This window comes from Teleopsis dalmanni, chromosome 1, assembly GCF_002237135.1.
Source record: "Teleopsis dalmanni isolate 2A chromosome 1, ASM223713v2, whole genome shotgun sequence".
Taxonomy (NCBI): Eukaryota; Metazoa; Arthropoda; class Insecta; order Diptera; family Diopsidae; genus Teleopsis; species Teleopsis dalmanni.
In genome coordinates this window covers 58,171,308-58,199,042 of record NC_051846.1, presented here as the reverse complement: position 1 = coordinate 58,199,042, position 27,735 = coordinate 58,171,308, and the positions used below count along the sequence as shown (strand labels likewise).

Here is a 27,735-nt window from a genome sequence, read left to right as displayed (position 1 = left end):
TTTTTGTAATTAATTTCCTCTGGAAGTTTGTTTCGGAAGTAATTTAATTCTTTAATTCAAATGAAATAATTATTCTGATTTTTTTTTTAATTGAAGGCTTCTTAAATATTATATATAAAAAATGTTTTGTTATAGTGTAATTTCGATATGTATTTTTTAATTTATTTTAGTACATTTTTACTGAAACCCAATTCCAATTAATTTAACAACCTTCAATTAAAAATATTATATTTTTGGGACAATTTTATTTATAAAATTTTTAAAAAGAAAAATTTATTTGCAAATATTTTAAAGGTTTTTTTTTTACGATTATTAATTTCAATTTTTAAATTTCTTTTGATAATTTCTATAACAAAATAGACAAAAAATAATGCCTCTTCGATTTATTTTAGATCTGATTATATAAAAAGCTGCGCTTATACTAAGGTCATTGCTATTAAGAACTAGAGCACATTCAATTTCAGCTATTGATATTCGTTGGAGTCACTATCTAAGCCGGTTGACGACGCTTTCGAGAAACGTCTATGCCAATAGTCATTATAGCGCGCCTCATGTTGTGCAGCGGGTCGCCACGGTGGCCATTTCAGCTATTCCTCAACAAGATCCCAGACCATGAGGGAAGCGTCTGTGCCACCCACTGTAACAACTGTTTGATCCCCGTAAAGGAAACGTGCGCATGCAAGCATACCAGAGTACACCTTTGATTCATGAAACTCTGCACGTGGACTAATGCATGGATATCTAAAATAAACAGGTATTTTCCACATAATATATGAGTATTGAAAAGTTAATAAAAAAAAATATGTAAATATTACCTAAACAAACGTAAATAACCATCTGCATCGCCTGAAACTAGCATATCCTGTGTAGATGAACGACTGCAAGTGGCTATAATCGAAGTAGTGTTGCTGTAATAGCGATTGCTCCACATACCAGCAACCAAAAAGCCGACTGTACAGTTGCTTGTTAACCATTTAACGTCTTTCATGGCAATGGGACTGCGCTCTGGTGAGAGTGACTTTGCATCCCAGAAAAGTAAATCGAAATCAATTGTTACTGTTTGTACATAATTGCCATCCATACTCCAATCCAAATGCGTTAACGGTTGTGAGCCACGAATTTTATTCACTTTTTTGTATGAGAAACCATCTCGAGAGACACGGAAAAGATAAATGCTACCATTTTGTGAGCCCATTGCGATCATGTCACCAACTATAAACAAAAATTAATAAAAATATATGTAACTATTTGGGTTTTGCCAGCTTTAGATTTATATTTTTATAAATAATATTAAAAAATAATTTATACGTGTATTAAACTAATAATTTCATTTGTTTAAATCAAACAAAAATAATAGTTTATTTATTAAAAGAAGATATCAATAGTTCATATATAAAAACAGTTATACATAAATCTCGTTGATATATATTATACATTACAATAATAGTATTTTAAAATAATATAAAAAAAATACAAAAAGAAGTTACTAAATTGCAGAATCTTAAAGACTAATACCTGTCTTTAACCTTTGATAAAAACATAAATTACTACAGAACATCGTATGAAGAAACCTTGCCGTATAAATATCAAAGAAACTTGCTGAGACTATGGGTACTTGAGTTGCTCGATTTTGGAATATATTGCAAAAACATTCAGGTGCGAGAAATATTTGGTAACTTTGTACCAAAAATACTATAAAACTAGTCGCTAAATCGCTTTCTAAAGCTATAAGAATAATTTAAACAAACCAGGATTAAGCATTCCAATATAGTAGGAAATGAGCAGGCAGATAAACCAACCCGACTGGGCTCGTCTTCAACGGAAACTCCTGTTTTAATCTCTGCCCCTATCAATCGTAAAGGCCGTAGATTGATTTATTATCATTTTCTGCGACAGGCAAATAGGAAGTGGACTCTTCAGGAGCCAGGACAAGAGCTACTTGGCCATTTTACTCAAAATGTCGAACCTCTGACTTGGTACACAGAAGAAAAACAGAAATATTAAGATTATCATCACTTTTCTAATAGGACACTGGATTATAGGATGGCCTGTGGTATCTTCTATATTACATGTCTACCGGGGTTCGTAAAAAAGACACCAAAACATTTGTTTTTTCTATGTCTAGAATTGTCTAGAACCATAATTAAACTATTGGATGACATCATTTTTCAGATTTCCCTCTTTTCATGTCAAAAAGAGAGTTTTTTCAAATATTTGTTTAAACAGCTTTTTTTCTATAATTTGATTTTGATTCGTTTTTGAGAGGAAACGACGGATGTCTAAGGCAAAAATGTTTACTCGTTAGAAATTTGTGTTTTGTGTTATAAAGCACATATGTACACTTTTGCATACTAATGAAAAATATATCATATAACACTTCGTTCAATAATGTGTGTGACTAACTAATTAAAACACATTTTTTTGCCAAAATTCGTTTTTATTCATCAACATAGTCCCCTTTTAGGGAGATACAACCATTCCAACGGTTTTGCAATCTACCGCCTTTGTAAAACGATTTTACTTTGCCTTCAAAATAGGCGTTAGTTTCGGCGATTATTTCATCATTAGAGCCAAATCTCTTACCACGGAGCATCTTTTTGAGGTCTGCGAAGCGCCAGTAGTCGCTGCGGGCCAGATCTGGGGAATACGGTGAGTGCGGAAGCAATTCGTAGCTCTATTCGTTCAATTTTGCTATCGTTTTCATCGACTTTTGACACGGTGCATTGTCTTGGTGGAACAAAACTGTTTCTTCGCCATATGAGATCGTTTCTTTTCGATTTCGTCTTTCAAACGCTCCAATAACGCTATATAATAGTCGCTGTTGATGGTCTTCCCCTTCTGGAGATAGTCGATGAATATTATTCCATGCGCATTCCAAAATACAGACGCCATAACCTTGTCAGCCAACTGCTGCATCTTTGGTCGCTTTGGGCGGCTTTCACCGGCTGCATGCTACTCAGCAGACTGCTGATTTGACTCTGGAGTGAAATGGTGGATCCATGTTTCATCCATCGTGATGTACCGACGCAAAAACTCCGACTTATTGCGCGTAAACATGTCCAAACAGCTCTTTGAATCATCGATTCGTTGTTGTTTTTACTCCGGTGTGAGCAAACGCGGCACCCATTTGGAAAACACCTTTTTCATACTCAAATGTTCGTGTATTATGGTGTGTACACTGCCTGCTGATATCTGTAGAATGTCAGCAATCTCCCTCACTTTCACTTTACGGTCGGACATAATGATTTTCAGTGTTTTTTCAACGTTTTCCGGAATAACAGCGTCATTTGACCGTCCAGTAGATGGAATGTCATCGGTGTCTGTACGACCACGTTTGAATTCGGCATACCAATAACAAATGCTTCTTTTTGATGGAGCAGAGTCCGAATAATATTTTTCAAGCTATTCCTGGTATTGAACAGTATTTTTTTTCATTAAAAAACAATGATAAATCAGCACACGGAATTGCTTTGAATTGATTTTTTTTTGAAAACTCAAAAGTAGCGTCACTTAAAGCACTGTAACTTGTAAACAAATGGTCGGATTAACATATGATTTTGACAGTAAGCCTAAAAAGGTTGGCACTTCGAAAAAAAAGTATTTATTTAGTATTAGTGCAACCATCTATGTGTCAGTCACACACATTATTGAACGAAGTGTTATGTCATTTATAAAAATATATGACTTATTTGTAAACACTTATGCGGTTTTCGATTAGTAAATCTGGGGTAACTTTTTAATCGAGATTCACTTTTAGAGCAATTTTCATTTTCAATTGAGCAAAATCTCTCGGCTATCAATCTCAGCTGAAATAGATAACACTCGAAATTAATTTATAACACTCTAGATATTTTTCCAAAGTAGCTCCGATCACCCTGAAACTAACAGCTGTTTTAGATGATTTGACAAATAAAGTCTGAATTGATTCGATGTTCGAGTGGACAAAAAAATTTGACAGATCGAGAGTAAATATAGAATGAATACAATCTAGATTTTAATTCATTATCTTAATTTATACCAATTGAAAGACCATTAGAATATAATATAATATAAAATAGTATATTCTATTTAAAATAGTTAAAAATTGTTTTAATATTAAATTTTATATTCTCTGATTTAAGTCAAAAAAAAAAATATATTTACTGTATTTAATAGATTTTTCAATAAAAATAAAATTTCCAGGTCACTTGTTTGCAACAAATGATTCGCTGTCAAATACATCAAAGTGTTAAGACTTACCTTGATTGTAGGCAACACAATTTAACGGTGAACCGCACACTCGCAATGTCAACATCACCGAACCATTTTCACAATTTATTACAAGTAAATGACCCTCAGTGCTGCCAGCAGCCAGAGCGGTACCAAATGGATGAAATGCTAACGAAACGCATTCATAGCCCGTTTGTATGCTCCAAATAAGTTTATTTTTACGCCACAAGGCGATGTGTTTGTCATGGCCAGCGGTAGCGTAAAGCTCGTCTTCAGGATGTGCGGCCAAACCCCACAATTGACGCCCGTGTCCGAAAACAACTTGTGTGAATCGCCGTTGTAAAGAGCCCTCAAGGATATTGTTACGTGTGGTGCCAACGTATATATTGCCGTCATTCCGGCCCGGACGTTGGGGATAAATAGTGCGTACGCCACCAGCAGACTCCGGCAGCTAAAAAAAATGTTTTCCGATTAATTTTCTGTTTATTTATTGTAAAGAATTATTTTACTCGCAATTTAAGTGTTATTTATTGCTAATGTAATGAGGTAAATAAAATATTTCAATTTCAATATCTTAACATCAATGCAATAAATTTCATAATTAAATTTATAATAACAATAAATGTTTAAATATTTTATAATTGTTGAGTCAATCATTCAGGGCATCTCTCATGTAGTTATTAATGATTAAATTACAGAATTTATAATAACAAACATATAGGAGATATTTCTTGAAAGTATTCAATATAATGAAAACTCTCTAAAGTGTATCCAGACGAAACTACCATTTCTGTGCGGCTAACCGAAATGTCCGCTTAAAATAGCTTCGTATAAAAAGAAATCATAGGGACTAATATAATGTTTCTATTTGTCTCATTTAGAAAGCTTTGCTTATTAAGGTGGCTAATAGCATGTTTCCACTGTCACTGTTAGATCAGTTAACTTACTTAAGGATGCTAAGTAAATTTCATTAATCTCACAAAGAGCTTCCGTGCTTTTTAACGTACTTAAAAATAAAACGAAGGAAATTAGACCCAAAATGTTGAATTTAATAATACGTTTCCACTGGCTTTGTTAGAACAATTAACTTCCTTGAGATTAATTGAATTATTTGAATCTCAAGTAAGCCACTGGAAACGTAGCATAATAGTATGCTTCCATTGTTTACTTAGTAAGTGTAACCATAGAAAAAGCTTCTTGATTTTATGTAAACTTACTGACACATTAAAGCTTTTTCACATGCAATAAGTAACTTACGTCTATGGAAACCTCAAAATCTTAAAGTTATTTAAGTAGCTTACTAAGTAAGCAGTAGAAACATGGTATAATGAGCATAATCTACTATACAAAGAGCTTTCATATTAATGATCTTATTATATATAAAACAAGCCATTTAAGACAAAAAATGTTGAATGCAACCCTTTAAAAATAAATTACCCTTGCGTGAAATTAAATAATATATAGTACATGTACAATAAAATTATTTGCTATTATTAGTGATTTAGTAGTTTAATTTAATAATAATAATTTAGAATTCCAGCTTACCTTTGTATCGGCAATTTTTTTATAATTTTGCAGTGAGTCCCATGCAGCGATTTTTCGATCTTTTTCACCACCTGATAATAAAGTACCCTCTCCCAGCATGATGAGACAACCAATACCTTTGTTATGTGCTTCAAATTCGGTACGCACAAAATAAGCACCATCAGAGTCGACTGAATAGATTGTTATAAAACCATCCGAATCAGCAGTGATTACATCGCCATCCGGTTCAAATTGAACGCTTGTGACATGAGAACGTGAGGGCTGTTTCACTATATCGGTACGCTCAAAGAAACCATCTTTACGTCTATGCCAAAAAGCCAAATGACCACGTCCATGTGTTATAATAAGATTATCATCTAATGGATGAAAAGCTGCTCCCGACAAACCTTCTTGCAATGTCTTCAGAAAAAATATATAAATAAAAATGGTTTGTGTATAATAGATGTAGGATATTTTATAATAACTTACAGCTACTTTTCCTAATAGATGTCCCCATTGCCATTGCCAAACAGATAGTATGCTTTCACGTCCACTATCCACAGCTAAAATGTAACTACCACCGTTCTATGGAATTATTATTTGAATAATCAAACAAATTAATTTTTTTTTAATTAAAATAATATAGTTATATTGGGAATTACTTACCAATTGTGAAAATGCTACGGCAGTAACTCCACTGTCCAATTCACCCATTCCGAACACATATAAGGTTTGTAAAGATTCAGTACTCCATATGCGTACGTGCGCTTGTGATTTACGATCTCGACCTGCTTTCTGTCCGGATGCAACAAGTTCTCTTGATGGATGCACATCCATGCTAAGAATATAAGTTATTTAAAGTTTTTGTTTTTATTAATAAGTAATTTTATGGAATATGTTTACTTACCACATGATATCTTCTGTATGTCCAATATAATGACGCTGCGCATCTTCATCACGATCGAGCAACACAGCTACAGCGGCTACATAATAAAGCAATTCCCCAGATGGTAAGACCCAAAGATTACGTCTCGCATCAATACCTCGGTAACCGTGACTATAACAGATTATATAATTAAGTAGTGGATCTAATGTTATAATAAATTATTAAGTTGGTGATTTGTTTTTGAGTTAATAACTGAAGTAAATGCATTCAATTATATAACTTAGTCCACTGACAATGTGGCAGTAAGCTTTTTAGTTAAATTTAAAGAGACTATAAATACATCTGCCAGTAGTGGTAGAGGTTGTCTTCAGCAAAGAGAAAGTAGTCTTCGGACTTTGATACTTTGATTATGACTTATTTTCTAATTTATTTGTCTTATGTGTTGTGGTCCAAAGAATATCTTAGATTTATTATTTTTATTACTGTATCTCTCCTATGCTTCTGTTAAGTTGATATCTAGAAAATCTAGATATTATCAGCGAACTATATTTATCTTAAATTTTTACTACAATTGCTATTCAATTTAAGCCAATAATTTATTATTATTTTCTTGGGCGTCGCCAAGAAGCAGGAATACTCCATAAAAAAACTGACTTATAAAAATCGAAAAAAGAGCAACCGTTTCGAAACACGTTAGCATAATCAAAGTTCCATAATATCTTCTAATTTAATTTACTACAATATACATAAAAAAAGAGTGGATACAAGAATATTTGCTACTGATCTGTTATAACACATTCAGTTTGACTAATGCTTCTTTTCGTCACAAAATGTAATTGTGGATACATTTTCGAATTTCAAAGTGCATATAACTCAATTAGTTACTATCATGATTACTATACTTAATCCTTTTCCTTAAACAAAGTCTTATAATTTAAATTTAATTAATATTTTAATTTATTTATGTATCCGGAATTATGAAATAAAATACAAAAGCATTATCAACAATTCAGAATTCATTTCAAATACTTCAAAAAATTTTTTTAAGACTATAATCAACTCTAAATAATCTAAATACCTGAAATGATCATTTCAGAAACAGACAGACAGGAATAGACAGAAGTCCTTGTCCAGTGAGAACGCTACATGGTCGACCACATTCATTGATTTTTTGAGATCAAAACACATAAACATGGCTGTGGGCATTCTTAGAACAATCTAAAGTATTATTAGAAAAACAGCTGATATAAGCATAATGAGTACACATTATATACTATATTAATACAATAAACTTCCTTTTTCCAAACCAAATGTTCAATTTTTTCTTTCTTAATTAAAATAACTTCCAATGCTACTCTTAATGATTATATTGAATTTGTGAAATTTGTACATCAAGCTTTCCTGCAGATGACGATATTATTGAGCACTATAGCTCTAAATTACTGGATCCAATTCTAAGCGCAACGGAAAGTAATGAGGGTTCGTTCAGTGGATGTAATTATTCATCAGCCTTCCAAGAATGAAGTAGAAGACTTTTTCAAAATTCTGAATTTATATTTGCAAACGAATGATACTACAACTAATGATCACTATAAGGCTTGGAATAAATTGGAATCTTTTTTTACTGAAAATAAGAAAAAGAAATTATAATCCCAAACCCTAATTTCTGAATATTTCACTTTACTATAACTTCTTTGCTTTACTTGGTTGCAAATAAATAAATATCTCAAAATGTAATTCTTGTTTCTTTCAAAAATAAAAAAAATATAAAAAAAATTCTCTAACTCGAAGTCTCCATCAATCGAACCTTTTCTTTGCAAAATTGGACTTCGACTTATAGAAGTTTGACTGCATATGCTAGTATAATGAATATATACGAGTATATTATAATGAGTATAATGAGTATGGTACATGACAGACAGTGCTGCCAACTTACAGAAAAAACTTCTTTTGGGTACGTTTTTTTATTATAAGCTCCTGATTTTTATAATGGTTTATATATCTATGCATTATGCTCATGCAATGTCAATAGAAACGTTTCAATAGAAACGTCAATCAGTTTGCAATGTCTAGTGAGAAAGTTCTCAAGAATTGATTTTCTTGAACATAATAAGGCGATTGTATTATCTTAGATTAGATTAATCTGTACTTAGTCAGTCACGTATGGCCCCATTGGTCCACACCGGTATCAGTTTATGTAAGACCTCTGATCACTCTCCGGTGGAATGATCAAGCTGGGGGAGCACTAACCGGAATTGATATACGACCGAAACCTAGTAATGGATTGTTATGGCTCAACAAGTAAAGAAGTAAACATTATTAAAAAGAGGTATTGCGATCAATAAATTGGATCGAAATAAAGATTTTAATATTGTGACTTTTATGTTTTATGTTTATTTTTTTAAATGTACTCGTATAAATCGCATTTGTAATTGATTTATTATTACTTACACCCATTGTAGCTGCATTTTTTTATCTGGCGGTGAATTATCCGCCGGTGCATGATGTACAGGCGGGTAAAATGTGCGACGTAAACCACGTATAGTTACTTTAGTTGGTTCCTCTTTCATAATATCTAACATTGTATATTCACCATTCGAACGTAAGATTTCACTTTCTGGTGCATAAAGTATGCGTGGACGACTTTTACTACGTGGTCTTGCGCCACGTAGTGGAACTTTAGGCAGATCCTCATTCGGTAATATGGGTGCAGCAGCTACTACAGAAGGCCTTGAACGTGAACGTCTTATTGGAGAACCAGCGATTAATGCATTACCAGTAGCTAAGTAAAAAGTGTCTACATCGGCGAACTCATTACGTAGTTGCGAAAAGCTGCGCACCTGATTGAGTATAAAATTATTAAGAGAATAATATTAAAACTTTTTTATTATAATAATAGAAAATTGTGTATTAAGCTATAAATTGTAAAGATTGTTGTATTCACTACAATAAAGATTAACTTGCTAAATTAACACTAGAAATGCTGTACTAACCTCTTGACCCGTGCCGGTGTACATTTTTCTTGCGCCATTAATTTTCAACACTTGACCCAAATCTTCTAGGACATCTTCAAATGGTTGGGAAGTGCGTAAATTAAGCAGAACGCGACACTGTAATAACCATATATAATATACAATAAACAATAAATAAATAATTGTAATTATATAGCCCAAAACTTTACTATATAGTACACATGAGCACATATGTAAATTATATACATGTAATAATAATGAAACTATCACGTGCTAAATAATGAAAGGTACAAACGTGCAATTAGAACGCCACTCATATCCTGTCGTAACAATTTGTTAAAGACGCAATTTTTGTTCCCATATCCTTTGAATATAAAATAATTCCGAATACGGATATGAGAAAAAACTACTGTGAATACGAAAATATGAATTATTATGCTTCTTGCCATTCTAGGATATCGTCTTACTGATTTTTTTTCGTTACTTGACCTGTGCCAAAGCCAAAAATATTAAAAAAAAACACGCAAATTCGTTCGTTCGTTACACCATCGAAACGTCCTGCCACCCAGATTGGGTGGTACTGGGTGCTCTCGGACCAACTTGTTTGCGGTTGGCCTTTATACACTGCAACAAATTTCGAGTTTGGCACTTGAGACGACTTATCAAAATTTCGCTTCACGCCGCAACTAATATGACTTTTTTATGGTTTATAATTAGGTAGTCTGTGACCTACTTGCATTTTTATTTTTTCCTCTCTGATATTTTTTTTTCACCAAGCACTTTTTGTTATGCCTATGAGATATATAAAAGAGGACCAGCAAACACAGGACCAACATTAGTTTGGCTTATACATTAACTGAAACTGGTGCAATTAGTGTGACCTTCAGCATAATGTGTGTATGGGGCTCACTTGCCAAAACATTGGCAAAAAAGTGCGAAAAAAGTTTTATTTTATTCTGTACATAATGAAATTCTGAATGAAATGTAAACTTTTTAATTAATAGTGAATAATAGAACAAAAAGTTCATAGTTCAGATATAATATATGCGTTGCGCCAGACTTTTTGTGTTTAACGTTTTTTTTCCAGGCTTAGAGCCAACATTTATAAAAAATGCACCTTCACTTATAACTTGTTGCTCAACTGTAGTAGCATTTTAAATCCTTTAAGACTCATTAATGAGTTGTAGGCGACTAAATCATTAAATCACTTATAGTCACTTAATAGTCAGTTTATAGTACCTTAAAGTTATTATTGGAAATTTGTTAAAAATGAATTCAATGGAGGTCCCGAAGGTAGTTGCATATGTAGAACTGTGCCAATATCATGATTGGATATAATGGAGATCACCAAGGTAGTTTAGATAGATTAGATATAGATCAGATTAAAGGAGGTTAGGTATAAAACATGAAAAATTGTGTTCTTTTAATTTCTGACAATTGAGCATTGCATTGTTATTGCACTATAAGAAATAAAATATCATCCCATTTCCTTTGTTTCAGCACTTATGCGGTCTAGAAACATCGTATCGTTATTGCACTGTTATTGTTATAACATTTTCGAAGTACTTAATTATAATTACACCGTATGCATAAAATAAATAAATAAATAGAAGCCATAATCACTCCTTTTAATAGAACTACGCTCTCTTTTCTTCTCTCTTCTATCCACGAACTGGATTTTACCATGCTGTTTTGATAAATAATGGACTAATGGATCGAGTCATTAGCTAAACTAACCAACTAATATCAGTAAACCTGGTTAGTTTTATTGTCCGAACTTCCATTATAAGAGGGTTATGTGTTTGTCAGCGCAAGTTTATTTAGCTAGACTCAGATATTTTTGTTTGATTGCCAGGTACCCATATGGAGAATGACACGCCTACCTAGCTTATTGATAAAAAGCATTATCGAATTGTTAAGGATGTAGCTGGTTTGGTTGTTTAAGAAGATTACGATATTTACATCGGAGCGACAATTAGCGATTAATAAATTTAAGTGTTTGTTGTAAAATTGACCCTTAAATTTTCAGAGTATATAACAATATTTTAAAACCTGTTTAAAACTATGTTAGCTGTTGTGCTTAACTAATTTTATGGCTTACGCCAGGACAACTGGAAAAAATGTTTAACTAGAAACTGCATATGGGTCATTCTTTTACCAGCAGAACGGTTTTTAAAATTATCACCTGCTATTTGTTAAAAATTTTTTTTAGGAGACCCTTTGTTAAATAAAAATATAAGGAAATATAATATAAGGTTTACATGATTTATATTTTAGATTAATTTTTAAATGGTCACATCTGAAGCTCTATAAATGATAGAAATCTACAATAAAATATAATAGCACGTAATTTTTTTTTAAATATACATCAAAAATTTTGATTTTTTATTTTTGTTTTAGATTTATCATACAATTTTATTTATTTTTTATTTCATATTTTTAATTTAGGAATAAAGTACTAGTGTTGCTGAAAAGCTACACACAAATTTAAATTTTATTCCAAATTTATTTTATCTCCTTCAAAATATGCTCCTTCTGAAGCGATACACATATGTCAACACTTAACCCAATCTTCCATACACTTTTCGTAGGCCCGTGAAGGTATGGCTTTTAGTTCCTTCAGCGAATTCTCTTTTACCGATTCAATCGATGCAAAACGCTTACCACGAAGAGGCAATTTGAGTTTCGGGAACAGGAAAAAATCGCACGGATCCAGATCTGGCAAATATGGTGCCTGAGCGATGATAGTGGTGCCGTAATTTTAATTTTTATTGAAATTTGGCTGACCATACAACACTGTTTCGAGTATTGCCAAGTACTTTTCATCAGTGGTCTTAGGAAATAATCGAATTTTATTTAATTAGTTTATAGTCCGTAAATATATTTTTAATTTTATTTCAGTGAACTGAAATATTTCTGATGGCATTATTTAATATTTATTTTAGAATTATTTTTAAAATCATAAATGAAATTAATATATTCTTTTTTTTGACCAAAAATATTATATAATAACTTATAAGCTATTTGGTCATTTAAATAAAAATTAAAAAAACTATAATTTGTTATTTATATTTAAAATATATTCTAAGCCTGCTACTTCCAATCCAAACAAATTATATATGGACTATAAACTAATTAAAAATTCGATTATTTCCTAAGACCACTGATGATGAGTACTTGACAATACTCGAAACAACGTTGTATGGTCAGCCAAATTTTACTTCTTATAGGCAAAAATTATTGACTAACTCAATATAAATAATGTAATAATGTAAATAATGTAATAATGAAATAATGTAGTTATTTATTACAAATTTATGAAACTGCCATCGTATATGTAGAGCATAATAACTTTTTAATTTTTCTTTAAATTGCCTTTTAAAAAATTTTTATTTTTCAATAAATTAAATAAAATTTTTCATTCAATTTCCATTATCCAAATTGGAAAATTGAAATGAATCTGCAAAGTCACGTGATTGAAATAAAACTCACACTGTCCTCACTTTATAACATAAAAGTCAATTACACCCACGTCCGAATTAAAATCTCAACACCTACCAAGTGTAAATATGAAACTATTTGAATTTAAAGACTATCAATCAGTAAACTTGGTATGTGATGACGTCAAAACCGAAAGGATATAACAATTTCAGCAAAACTAAAAGAATGTTTAACTCAACCGATACATGCAAATATTTCAAATATTTTTACCATGAACAAGGAATTGCAATAAATAAAATATTTCTCATACAAAAACAAACAACAACAACAACAACAACAACAAAATCAGTAGAAATCTAAAAGCTGAAAACAGTTGCAAGTAGTAGATAAGGAGCGGCTCAATACGATTCATGCAATATTCTATAAGAATGAATTAGTTGAGATGTGGAGTATGTGAAAGCCATGGGGTGAAGGGTGAATATATTGTAGTAACTAAGGGACAGCAAAAATACTTTGTTGTCAAAATTACGTCACGTTTTGTGAAATACTCAAGCTTCTTCTCCATTTTGTAGTATTTTATTGCAATGGCTGCCAAAAAAGTTTTACCAAAATGGCAATAAAACAAAAGATATCAACTGTATTGAAAGTCGATAAAAGAATAAAGTTAAATGAAGCAAAGTAACAAAATGAATGCACGATTTTTTTCTTTCAATATTGTGTGTTGGTGTGCATTATTTCACCAACACACAAGCAAAGTACCAACAGAAATCATTGCACAATATGTCCTGTATTGCATGCACTGCATCAAATGTCCTTGGCCTTGGTCAGTGCATAACAAACTTATGCCATGCATTTTTGTCGTCGTTGTTGTAGTTGTTGTAATTTGCATATGCATATTCGTTTTTTTTGTAATTTAAATACAGTTCGTCTGCATATTGGCAATATTATAGGAAAATTGAAGAGAAAAAAATTAGTCAAATTAGTTAAGTGGAAAAAATTACAACCTGAAGGCAAAATTGTAAGTGTGAAACTGTGTACACATATGGCATTAGTTCCACACAGTTGCAATCAAACTCAATTAAATTGAAAAATATTATATAGTTTGGCAATAAAATTGTTAGGCAAGTATATTTCAATCAATAAAAGCATTGAAGTTTAAATATTGAACTTTTTTTGATATATGAAAACTGTACAGTGTACACATCAACAGGTGTTAGAAAGAGTTTCAAACACACACAAAGACTATTTACACACTGATGTGCACACTGATGTATGAGCGCACTTATGAGTTTCGCCTAAAAGCACACAATATTTTCTAATAAAAATGTTATCACCTTTGTGAGGAGTCATGAATTTGCTTTTGAGTATTCGTCGTATTTTAGCAGCACTTATGGTACATATAACGAATGTATTCAGAAATATTATTCAGTTTACAGCCACGAGTACATATCTTTACAGTCAACTTAGTTGCAGCTATATATATATCTCTTAGTATAGCTTTATATGCAGCTATTTATTTAAATTATCAGTTATGAGTTATGACTACTCTTCGTAAAGCAAAGTATAGTAGATTCTTTGCATGCCAAACTAGCAAATATTTTAGTTTCCATATTTTTATTATAAAAAAAAACAATAAATAATTCGAGAAGTGTTAGAAATTTTCTTGTAAGTGTTTTTAGAGCATCCGTTCACACCTTCGTGCATTTCATACAAATACGTCATATTCATATATATGAATATATATATTATTGCCTTTGTTATTGTTTTGGAAAAATAACAAATTTGTCCGTGACTTAGTTCAATTTTTCGTTATCCTTACTTTTCGGATGTTCTTTTCGTTTTGCACTTTTCAAATTGCAGTCAATTGATTTAACGTACGTGTTATTGTTGTTTCTGCTTACTGGCGTGATATCCTTTGAAATGAGCAAAGGTTATTTGCACTTTAAAGAAAGGAGTTTCGATATTTCTTTGCAGAATATTCTTAAAAGAAGATGTTTTAATTTCCCACTGAATGTCAAAGAAAATTTACTTCCTTGAACTTTGTCAGTTTTTAGTGTGGCAGTAATACGTGTAATTAGTAAAGTAATTTTCAAACTTCATGTTTTTTAACCTGAAGAACAATCTTCTAATTTATACAAAGCATGATAGCAATAAAGTTATATTAAAGTTTAAACGATAATATAATAGAAATTTTCTGCTACTAAAAAAGTAAGGTATGTAGAGATTTGTCATCACTCCCACATATATTTTTCTATTTAAAATAATAATAGTATATAATGCAAGTAGTTAGCAATATTATTGGTTATGTGAATTACCTAAAGACCTATGTTCTAATTTATGCTAAGCATGATAGAAGCAATAAAGTTATATTAAAGTTTAAACGATAATATAATAGAAATTTTTTGTAACTAAAAAAGTAAGGTATGTGTCTATAAGGTTACAGTAGAGATTTGTCATCACTCCCACATATATTTTTCTATTTAAAATAATAATAGTATATAATGCAAGTAGTTAGCAATATTATTGGTTATGTGGATTACCTAAACACCCATGTTCTAATTTATACTAAGCATGATAGAAGTAAAAACGTTATAAAGTGTTACTGTTACTAAAAAAGTAAAGTATATATAGAAGGTTACATTAGAGATTTGCCAGCCCTCCCATATAATTTTCTCTTGTTAAAATAATAAGAGTATATAATATAAACAGTTAACAATATAATTGAACCTGAGGGTTATTAAAGAATATAAATAAAAGGACCATCAATTTTATATCATATAGTGATACTCCTTGAAATTTTGTATTTCAATATTAAGTCAAGTACTAAAGTCTATCAAGGCTATTTAAGTCCATAAAACGTATCATAATATCCAACTTACTGCTGTATACGACAAAAGTTGTACAAGTTAGATTCGTACAGATCTTCATCTAGTTACGTATAGATTTGGGATTCGGGCGCTTAGCAAGAACTTCTCTGACATTCTAACCATGTTTGAGAGAAAAGTTCTACAAATAATTATACTTCGTACAAATATATATTAATAAAAGCGACTCCGACGCTATAACCAGAAGCGCTTTTCTTTTTGATGAGATAGTCTATTCATATATAACATAACAAATAGTATTTAATCATTATTTGAAGTTTTAAAACACGGCAAAGGGGGTCTTGTACATTTGGAAATTTTTCTTGAGAGTTTTTTTTACATTAAAATCAACAATTTTTCATATATTTTGGACGTCTTCTCCAAAAAGACAGTAAGACCAGTGAAGACAGTAATTTGCGATATAGAAATAGGTCAACACAATAATTCACTTGATTAAAAATTAATCTTCACAAATTAAAAATATCCTTATTATCAACCCCTTATCACTTCGAAGAAAGATTTCTTGTAGTAGTTTATTAAATTTATTTTTAACGTTAGTTTTGACGAAAGAAACCAAATTCTTAATATAAACTATTGTTTTTAATAGAGACGTATGTCGAACAGTAGCAAATTACAACAATAAAATCTTATTATTTTATTAATTAATTAAATTTTTGGTTGACTACACAACTGTTTTGAGACTTGTCAAATACCCTGCATTAGTACTCTTGGAATTATTTCTTATATTCGTAAATAATTTTTTGAGACTGTAAGTATCAAGTGTTAAATTTGTGCCCTGACCAATTTGAAGCTCAGAGTCAGTGTTCATTAACCAACTGACCCAAAGCCGTAGTTGACTTGTGTATTCGAATTTGGAATTTTGTTAATTTGCTGTGAAAGTTAATTAAAAAGTTCATTTGATGTGTTATATTGGAACGAAATCATAAACCAGCTGTAGAATAATTCAATAATGTGGAGCCATTATTTATTCAGGATTTTATTATTTTATTTGTTATAGTTTATGAAATTTTTATTATAGATTAAAAAATCATGTAAGTATTCGCATAGATATCTTGCTGTTACGATACTAAATTATTTAATTACATTTTTAATATAAATTTTATTAAAATAAATTACACAATAAATACGAAAATAATTCCTTCAGAAATGAATTTAAATATTTTCTTATTTCAATAATTTTAGTACGAAAAAATAAAAATTTCTGTATTAAAGGAAAATATTTTCTGTTGTTAAATTTTTTTGTTTTTGGAATAAAAACTTTTGCTGTGGCCGAAAGGAAAATTGAAACAATAAAATTCTATGAATAAAAATTTGACGTGAATATTTTTCGAATATTTTTATGCTTGAAATTATCCTTTAAACAATTTAAAAAAATCAATTCAATCCGTTTTTAAATAATTTCATAACTTACCTGCACGGAATGGTCCAAATTATTAATAATGCGTATCACACGTCCGGCACTACGTTTTATCGAACCTGATGTGGTCGATAATGTGCCCAAATCCGCTTCCATTATTGAAGGCTTACGACTGACGGGTTTTGAGCCCCAACCCTGATTGCCAGGCGATGCATACCACATGCCGTTTTTCTTGCCGTAACTGGCAGGCTGTTTTAAGAAGAGAAAAAAAATTCAAAAATCAACTTCGAGAAAAAAATTTACAAAATACAGAAAAAAAAAGAAAATAAAATTTGATAAAAAAAAGGATAAAAATAAATAGCATATAAATGTGGGTTTTAACGGGCGGTAATACACCCATTTCTTCCCATAAGTGAGGGTTAGTGAGTAAGCACGGCTTATGTTTGTGGCCTTATGCCCTTGTGGATATCTGTGTGACTGGCTATATACGCTATATACGCTCTATACGCCTTCACATAACGTCATGGTGGGTATGTGAGCGGAAAACAAATGAAAAATTTCGCGCAAATCTGGAATTAATTAAATTGTTTTGCTGCACGCATTCACAAATGTATTTTCGGTAAAATTTTCGCATTTATTTGTTTGTTTATTTTTTTTGCGAATTTTTCTTAAATTTTCCTCTTTTTTTGGAAAATTCTGTGTTTGTATTTGTGTGTCCGAAAATGAAATTAAATCGAATGTTATGCCACAAAAATGTAAATTGTTTCGAACTTTGCCTTACGCAGAATTGGTCGGAACCGTGCGATGGGAATTGTGCGGGTTGTGTACTTCTCCGTATGGAGCACTCGTCGTGTGTTGAGCTTGGAATCAAGGATTTTTCGATACGTTTTAAATATTTTTTGACACATTTTTCTCTATTATTTTTTTCCTTTTACAAATCCTTTTTTTTTTTTTTGGGTTGGTAAAACGCTATGTTTTGTGGCATAAGCTTTGCAGTATTTTGAATTGTGTGAAATGACTTAATCCTTTTTGTATGAGTGTATATCTCAGTTGTCATAAATAATTGACAAAAAAGGACTGCTACATCGAATAGCAGAACATGAAAATGCTATTTGCTTTTTAGTCATTTATTACAATTTAAATAGAAATCTCATGTTTTTTCCTAAAGTTTTTCATTTTAATTTATGCTCTTTTATAATGAAGTTTGTCGCTTTGATTTTTATACGAGAAGTGTTCAATTTAACAAAAATATATGAAATATGACACTTTGACTTTATACATAACCACAAAAGTTGTGATATATCAAAGTTATTTTTAATGAAAAAAGGTTTATTTTATACACGAGCACATATATGATTGCGGATTAAAAAATTATATGCCCTCAATGCATATCATGAATATCATGAATATGCCAGACTCGCTATATTATCAATCAACTTCTCATCTTTCAATTTAATCAAAGTACTCCTCATGCATATCGTAAATTCTTTATGCTTGCATATTTGTCATAGAGAAAACTAATGCTCACAACTGTGATAAATAAGCATTCTGGATAAGCAACGCTTGCACTTTCTATTAAGGCCTCTACTCGTATCTTCTGTGACTGTTGCACACAAGACTTATTGTGCTGCTGCATGCATCACAGAAGGTTCGAGTGCAAATCATGCATTGTCTCAAGAAGCCTTCTCCACGATAATGCATCACATGCTGCATACGTTCCGGTGGTTTTATAACATTTGTAGAATAAATGAACCATAAAATTGCAGCTCCACAAATTGCGCATAGAGGAAGCGAAAGAGTGAGAAACACAATAAAAATTGCAGATATACCAAAGCAAATAAAATAAAAACTTGAAAAGAATTCAGCATTTTTTTTATCAATAATCAACAGTGGAATGCATGTACAAAAGTTTGTAGAAGATACATATCATATACATATATTAATTTAACATAGATTTTTAAGAATTCTGATTTAATGTTTTTATTAACATATAAATGAAATATTTAAATAGATAAATATTTATTCTGATTAGACAATATTACAATATATTGGGTTAAGTTGTAGTGACAGCCCCTGACCACTTAAGCTCAAATAATGAGATGTCACAAATAAAATATATTCCATATATTAATCATGTGTAATAATATTCACTTAAACTCTGTGTAAAAAGAGCTGGGAATAATTAATTAAAACAAAAATGGCGCCTTTAAAGTAGGCAATATCGAGTATAATATAATCATGCAAGCACTTGATCCTGTTCTTCATACATTTCTCATATGCTAATTTAAGTATGACCTTCAAAATTTCTAGGGAATTTTTTTTTGTGCTCGAAAGCCTCTTTTTAACTACTAAATCAAGCTTCAGAGACAGAAAACAGTCTAAAGAAAATATTTGAGGTGGGTATGGTGTTCGCTAATTTTCGAAAAGCAGAAAATCTTGCACCACTATAGCTCAGTGTCATTACAGAACACTCAAATATGTATAATTGCAAAAGCAGGAGATAAAAACACAGTGGGTCGATTTTTTGTTATAGGCATAAAATTCTTAATTAAAAAATACATTTTAAGATCATAGCAGTTTTATTATCTTGGCACTGGCTTTGCAACATAATCCCACAATTTATGTAGGATTACAAAATCTAGACTCTATGTGATATTGCTAGCAAATCCATGAATTATAAATTTTAAAAATATTTTAACGAAATCACTTTTAAGAAATTACTTTAAACAATATAGAAGTTTTCTTAGTAATACATTGGAAAAATATTGAGTCGATGCCACTCAAATCCCATGATCATGCAGATAGTACGCCTGCTACTCCATATAAAATCTGTGATTTTTCTTAAGCTCCGGTAAGGTTGCCGATTCCAACTGCCGCAGCAATATCAAGAAAATGAGTTCTACTTATCACTGCCTTAAGGGACACCACCACTTCATCAATGTATCCAAGATCATATTTTATTTTTTTTTATTTGTTTTATATACAATTTAATATAATATAAATAATATAGATAAGATCATAATAAAATTTTAAGACGGAAATTTTTTGTATGTCCCAATTCCCAGAATAACAACTAAGACAGAAACGGTAAACCAACAACATACCGCCATATTATTTATCTATATAATAAACATGATCGAAGAATTTCGACTAAAGTCAGAGTATGCTAGTATAAAGTTAAATAAATTTGGCAGCTATATATGTACAAAGAATCCAAATTAATAATATGTTTCAATTCAAATCCAGTGGCAGTCTTAACACCATAAGCCCTTAGGACACTGTCATCAATGAAAAAATTAAGTTCAAATCAATTCTGTGGCGATTTCGTTACATCAGCGAACTATTGTATCTATTGTATCGGTTACAATATTATGACAAGTTTTTGAAGTAACAATTTTGCATCAAAATTAAATTTAATAATTCACTATACATATATGTAGAGTATACCCCATCCCTAACGCTACCCATGATTTAATAAATATATGTATAATTTGCGATCCTTCAATATCAGTAAAGTTCAGTGTTATTCAATTATTATTTGCTAATGATTTATTCAAAAAATTAAAAGATAACAGAAGTTAACAATTTTCTGTATATATTGTATATAGAATTTATTTCTTTTATGATTAAAGAAGTATATGTAATAGTATGCGATTTTTCGACTTAAATGCATGAACTAACCTTTATTTCGGAATAAAAATGAGTACAATTAGAATGCCATACTCAATGCACAATGTGCTATTATTTATGAACTTTTATTTCAACTTTCTTTAATTATGTATTCAAATGTTATATACATAACTACGTATTTTTTCCCCAAAATAAATAATCCGAAAAATGGCAGTTAATTTCTTTAGCAATTATATTAAGTCCAACAGAACATCTGTTGATAATAAAAAGACACGCATCATGTGCCATGGATATATGTATACAGTATATATATTATAATTTCACCAACGTAAACCTTTAAATTACTTCATTGTCTTTAAGTCTACCTCTAAATGATTATAATTGTGGTAATTTTGGTAAACTTCAATACTCAAATGTTACCGAAATTTAACATAATTTCTACTATGGTAAATTATAGATATATTTTGAATATATAGGTAATTGGATTCATCATTTTAATTAAGCTTAATAGAAAGGTGTGTCTTTTGAACTAGCAATAAAACTATTTTAATAAAAGGTGTCTTCTGGATTTAGATAATAAACAATAATTTTAAACAATATACTGTTAGAATAGAATACCTACATTGGTGTAAGTAATGGCTTATTAAACAATACTAAAATAGGTTCAAATTAAACATATAAACTGCACTTTTATAAAAACAAGTGTTAAATTAAGGAACACAATTAAATTTATTTTCTTTTTCTATTTCTTTTTATATTTCAGAATATGTCTTGCTTCTAGAGCTTGCTATAAATCTTGTAGCTCGCCATTTTATCTTTCAATACATCTTAGATAAAAATGTTAATTGCATTTTTATATTAACTGCTGTATATAATTTTAAATAATATTTCATACATAGGGTTGCCCAGTAGAATACTACAATTAATTTTTAATTAACTTGCGGCAGGCTTGCATCACTGATTGATGGCTAATTCTATTATTTAAAGACCTGTGTTGATATTTCTGTTTCCTATTTCAATTTTTTTTTGAGCTGAATTGATAATAGGACTTAATCATAATAGCGTGAATGGAAAATCAAAAGCCGTGATCGTTAGAGTCTTGAAAGATTTGAACCATTCTTATAATGAAGATAGAAATATTACCAAAAACTATGGGTGTGGTCGAAAAAAACTGCCTCTCAGGAAGAAAAGCTTCAAATTAAATGTAGTTTATGTAGGCCAAACTTTTATTCTCGACATTATCACAACTACTTAATTGAGATAATAGAAACAGTTATGCAGCAGAAATAGAATATTGGCTAAAAGAGAGACCTCTCAAGTTTCAAAAGGGCAATATATCTACGATGTCTAAAAAAACCAAACCTCAATACATCAAAAGAGCTTTTGACCCTGCACAATTTTAGGTAATTATTGAATATTTTCTTCTGTGATGAAATAAATATGTTTATATATGAGTAATTTATGACAAAACAAATAGATGGAATTTACTTAACAGATATTTTGTATGAAAATTTAGAAGTTCGGATAGCAATAAAAAGTTACTATTCTAATTACTATTTGTGATAGTATTAAAGGACATGGCGAAAGATTGTTGCTTTAATAAGTACCCCTACTGCGAAAAACTTTTAAAAGTCCCCCTGAATCCATAAAAAATTAGATCAAATCAAATATTTTTATATATTATTATAGGAAAATGGCGGCACTGTTTCCAAAAAGCCCATTTGAGTACAAATGATGGCCCATTGTGATACCACAGATATAGCATTGGTACGTACATAGACTTAAATCAGCATACAGTCAACGCCGAAAAAGGTAACATCTCTCCCATTAGGTAAAAGGAAAACCAACCTGATAGTTTTATAAACTTGGCCAGGTCCCTAACATTACAGGATGACAGCTCAGTCAGATCGGTGAGAAAAGGAGATCCGAAGATTTTTAATCTTCTTCTAGCTAAAGAAGGACACTGACACATAAGATGAGGCACGACCTCCTCCTTATCCTCAGAGCCACAACCTCAACAAAAATCATTATAGGATAGACTCAGTCTCATAGCATGCCTTCCTATTTCGAAATGTCCCGTCAGCGCAGATACCGTAGTGCTAAGCAGGTTTCACCTTAGTTGAAGTAGCTGACTAGTTCGTTTCTTGAACTAAATTAGACCAAGTTATATTTCTATAATAGTTCGAAAACATTACTTTAGTGCTGAAAGTTTAAAATAAATTTTTTTTTATATATAAGTATGCTGCAATTGTGCTTTTTTATCACATGTTTTGATATCTGTTTCAGTTTAATTATATTAAATGTATAAAGCATACAATTGAAGAGAATTATGTTTAATTATTAAATTTTTGTTTTGTTGTTTTTTTATTGCTGAATTTCTATAGTAGTTACTTTAGTGCTGAAAGCTCTTTGTTAACTGTATGTTAAAATGATTTTTTTCTATATATGTTATATATGGTTTTTATATATATATTACCGGACCTACTCTGTGCAGTTTATAAACTTGTCAAACATTGACACTTGTCAAAATTGACTGCTGTAAAGGGTTTGGTATTCTGTGACATAAATAAAAAGCTCTTTTCCTTGTTAGTTGTCAATACTACAAATGCTGTTGACAACTATGGTATAAAAATATGCTCTTTTTAAGCATTTTTTATTTTTTGCATGCATGACAAATATTCTTTACTAAAATATACGCTCTTTACAAGCATATTTTTTATTGTTATTTGAATGCATGAAAAATCCATTTGGCAACTTAAAATATGTGCTCTTTACAAGCATTTTTTACGAACAGTTACGAACAGTTACGAACAATTACGAACTGTTTTCTATACAAAACACTTTACACCATAGTGTGGTGAGTAGCACTAAGTACTTGAGGTTTGAAATGTGTCAAGATGTGTCCAGAATACCAAAAAGCTTTCTGCTTTATAAAAATGAAAAATTTTATTAAAGAATTTGACAAATCTGTCAAGTGCACAACATAGGTCCGTACATCTTTTAATATGTATTTTAGTTTAATTATATTAAATACATTACGCATATAATTAAAAAGAATTATAATTTGACAGGTTCTAAGCCTGGCACTTGCAATCCAAACAAATTATGTACGGGACTACAAACTAATTAAAAGAAAATTCGAGTATTTCCTATACTTGGTAATACTCAAAACAGTGTTGTATGGTCAGTTAAATTTGAATAAATTAATTAAAATTTTAGTTGTTGTCTTTTCATTTCCATTCAAACCCTTCTAACTTTTAAATATTTTTTTTTGCGTTATAAGATACGTCACTCTCGGCAAGAAAAAATAAACATTAAAAAGAATCATTAAAGTAATATCAATCGCTTCGATATTCTAAATTTGATTTAATTTCCTTTTATTCACTTACTCACTATAATAATTAATTCTTTAAAAACAATTAAGAGACTATTGGAATATTAAATAATGTCATAATTTGATTTCATGAAATTGATTTTGTCCATCATTTGCATGAATATATGTAAATAATAAATTTACTTCTCATATGTGTTACGACTATACATATTAATTGTTTTTTAACAATAAGCTTGATTAAAGTATCAATGGAATACAGTGCATATGAGTGATTTTTCATTATGACTACGACATACTTTTAAATAATTTTTTTATTATTTTAACAATATTAAATGAATTTACAATATTACAAAATTAAATGAATTTTATGCTTTTCCTATTTACGATCGTGTCAAATACACACTTAAAAACGACAAATATGACACGCCTGTAATTACTCACACAATTACATGTCTGCACTGTTACGTATACGGATGGCGTGCTGTACGTATATGGTTTATGCAAATATTTTTAAATCAGAGTTGCCATGAATGGGGAATGTGGAATGTGCTTACAGAGAATAAATATTTAAAACTTTAAAAATTCTATAGTAATTTTTGGAGATACTTCGACAAAAATGAAAAATAAAATAATTTCATATATTGTAGTAAAGTTGTTAAAGTATAGTTTGTTGTTTACACTGACCCATGATTTTGTGGGCGATGAAAGCATCACAAAAGGCGAACTTTCGTCGCTGTCGTCGTACATTTAAACTTTGTTTTAATGTCTCTATTATGCTGGACACACGGGACTATAAATTGAGTACGTTTAAAAACTTTTCACTCAAACAAACTATGAACTGCACTTTTAAAGTAGAAGTTTACAGAAAAAAAACAAACAACAAACAAAAAACAAATTTCCGCTTAAAGTAAGTTAATTGAAAGCGTTTAAATTTAATTACACTTTTAATAAGTTAATTTCTCTTAGTTTTTGGTGTGTTACTTAGTCACTTAGTCGTTGAAAAAAGTATTTAAAGCGAATTATTTTAAACTCATTATGTATGTAAGTTGTGTGTTTTCAGGCCACAATATGGTAAACTAAAAAGAATTAAGCGTATTAAGTTCGTTTCATGCAGATAAAAAATCACAGATTTAAAAAAATTTCACAGAAATGCGAAAAGTGTGAGGAAAATATAAAATCACGCGTCGACGATTTAAATGCAATTAAGTTTTTATACTTTTTGTATACAATTTTTAATGTGTTTTAACGTATTTTGGTTTGCGTCTTATTTTATTTTTATTTGCATTTTCATTTGTATTTTTATTATTTTTTATATTTTTTGTATTTTATAAATTTTAACTTTAATACATTTATGTTATTTTTGTTTTTACTTTCCATTAATGTAAAGTACAATTGTTTGTTTATTTCACAGCAAAACCATCAAGTGCAATTGTAAAGTATGAAGTATAAAGGAAAAGAGTTGAAAATGAAAATAAATGGCGTACACAATGGCTGCCGCACAACGACTGCCATTTTATTTGCGATTTTATAATTTCTTAAGCGTTTGTTTGCAACGATTTTCTGTTTATTTATTTTTTTTTTTCTCCACACTTATTTGCTGCTTATTTTCACAAACTATTTACTATTTTTCTGTTTGCCAAATTGTGCTTCGACATGAATGTGTCCGTCCACTTTATAACGTATGCTTTCAGTACTACTTCTTTTATGTAAGAAAAGAAATAAGTAGTGGTAAGGATATTAAAGCAGTAGCAGCAGCAACAGCAACAACAGCAACAGCAGCAACAACAACAACACAGTCCACATACAATAGCATAAAGAAAAAAGAAAGGAAAGAAATAACAAGTGCTTTATTCAATATTTTCTAGTATTTTGCTTTGCTTACATGTTACTTACACTAGCAAAGGCTTTGATTACTTGCCATCAAGTGGCGCTCTTTTACAAGTCTTTGTGTTATTATTGTTGTCGTGTTGTTGTTGTTTCTGCTGCTGCTGCTGTTACTGGTTTTTCTATACGTTTCTTTGTTGCTTTCGTATGAAAGCCTTTACTATTTAAGCAACGTCAATTACTTGCTGCTATTGTTGTTGCCTTCATTGTTGTTGTAATAATTTCAATTTGTATATGGAACGTTTAAAAACCCTGATTGTAGTTGTAAGTAAGTAAGAAAGTCAGCAAGAAAATACTAAGTACTTTCACTGTTACGCTTAAGTTAAAAAACTAACTTGTAAGTAGAACGGGTGGTTTTTCCCATATTTTTTTTTGTTTTTGTTTTTTTCTTTTTTGCACAAATACAATGTTTTGTTCCTTTTAATTTTCTTTCTTGTTATTTTTTTTATTTTTTTGAATATTTTGCCATTCCCCCCAATTTCATAACTTACCAGTAAGTGTGGCAAATGTCTGCAATATTATGCCACACTTAACTTACTGTTGATGTTGGTTGTGGTTAGGGGGGTTGATAGCATTCACTTTGAGGTGCCATGCAATATATGTATGTGTGTGCTAGACATGAGTGCATATGTTGGTTAAGTGTTTGTGTGAGTGTACGAGTATGGTTGACTTAAAAAGCTGTTATGGGTAGGATTATTGTAACTTTTGAAGTGGCTTTATGAGTATTTATTACCCTGCCATATTACTTGGGCGATGTATATCGTTTATTGTGGCTACTATTATTCTGTTTGTGCTTGTTGTTGTTGGTACTTTAAACGGTTTCTTGGCATGTGCTTTTTTTTTGTTAGTGTAGTTGTAATTTTTATATGAATGAATTGTTAGGCAAAAATTATTTTATTTGCAAAATTATATTATATATATATATATATATATATATGTGTACATATGAATGTAGTTTTTGAATTTTGTTAGATTGCTTGAATATAAAAAACAATAAAAAAAATAAGTTAAAGATATAATGATAAAAGCTTTTCATTAGCATAAAATTTACACTGAAAAAAAATTTGCATGGTAAAATTTCTACAGTTTTCAAAGGATCTCGTAGTGTTTAGAAATTTTTGATTTACGTTTGAACAAGTTTTATTTTATTAATTTATTTATTTGAATGAACAAACATTTTTATTTTATGTGTGAGTTAGTATTACAAAATAAGATTGTATTTATATAAAAGAGTTTCTGTTTTATTGTGTACCTCTTATCGCTGTAGTAATATTACATAGGTAGAATAAAGCAATAAATTGTATCAAAAGTAGATATGTTGGTAGTTATTAAAAAATAATTATTTATTATATTATAATGTCTGATATAATCATATAATACAATAATTACTGTTTATTAAAAAAGCACATAGAACATTTATTTGGATTGGTCTTTATTTAGTTGTTTTGATGATTTCTCTGTATCTCTGTATACTTTCAGTTTAATTGGTTATATGATCAAAAGATACGATCAAAAGAGAAAAAAGAGATTAAATCAACAGATTAGCCCCTATCATTATGCATGCCGATCACGAAGAATTCCTTCCAATGACTGTTATCATAACTATGAATAAG

General features: G+C 30.2%; 1 protein-coding gene across 1 annotated transcript; it reads right to left on the bottom strand.

The window, feature by feature from the left end:
* Positions 1–335: 335 nt before the first annotated feature.
* On the bottom strand, positions 336–25,017 carry LOC119672505 (echinoderm microtubule-associated protein-like CG42247). Its single transcript, XM_038083565.1, has 11 exons — positions 24,923–25,017; positions 17,329–17,523; positions 9,613–9,729; positions 9,071–9,459; positions 6,641–6,790; positions 6,400–6,571; positions 6,223–6,318; positions 5,755–6,153; positions 4,240–4,660; positions 816–1,212; positions 336–741 (listed from the first exon to the last, which is right to left on the bottom strand). Exons 1-11 carry the CDS (start codon positions 24,983–24,985, stop codon positions 588–590), a joined length of 2,553 nt encoding a protein of 850 aa, XP_037939493.1. The 5' UTR covers positions 24,986–25,017; the 3' UTR covers positions 336–587.
* Positions 25,018–27,735: the final 2,718 nt, after the last annotated feature.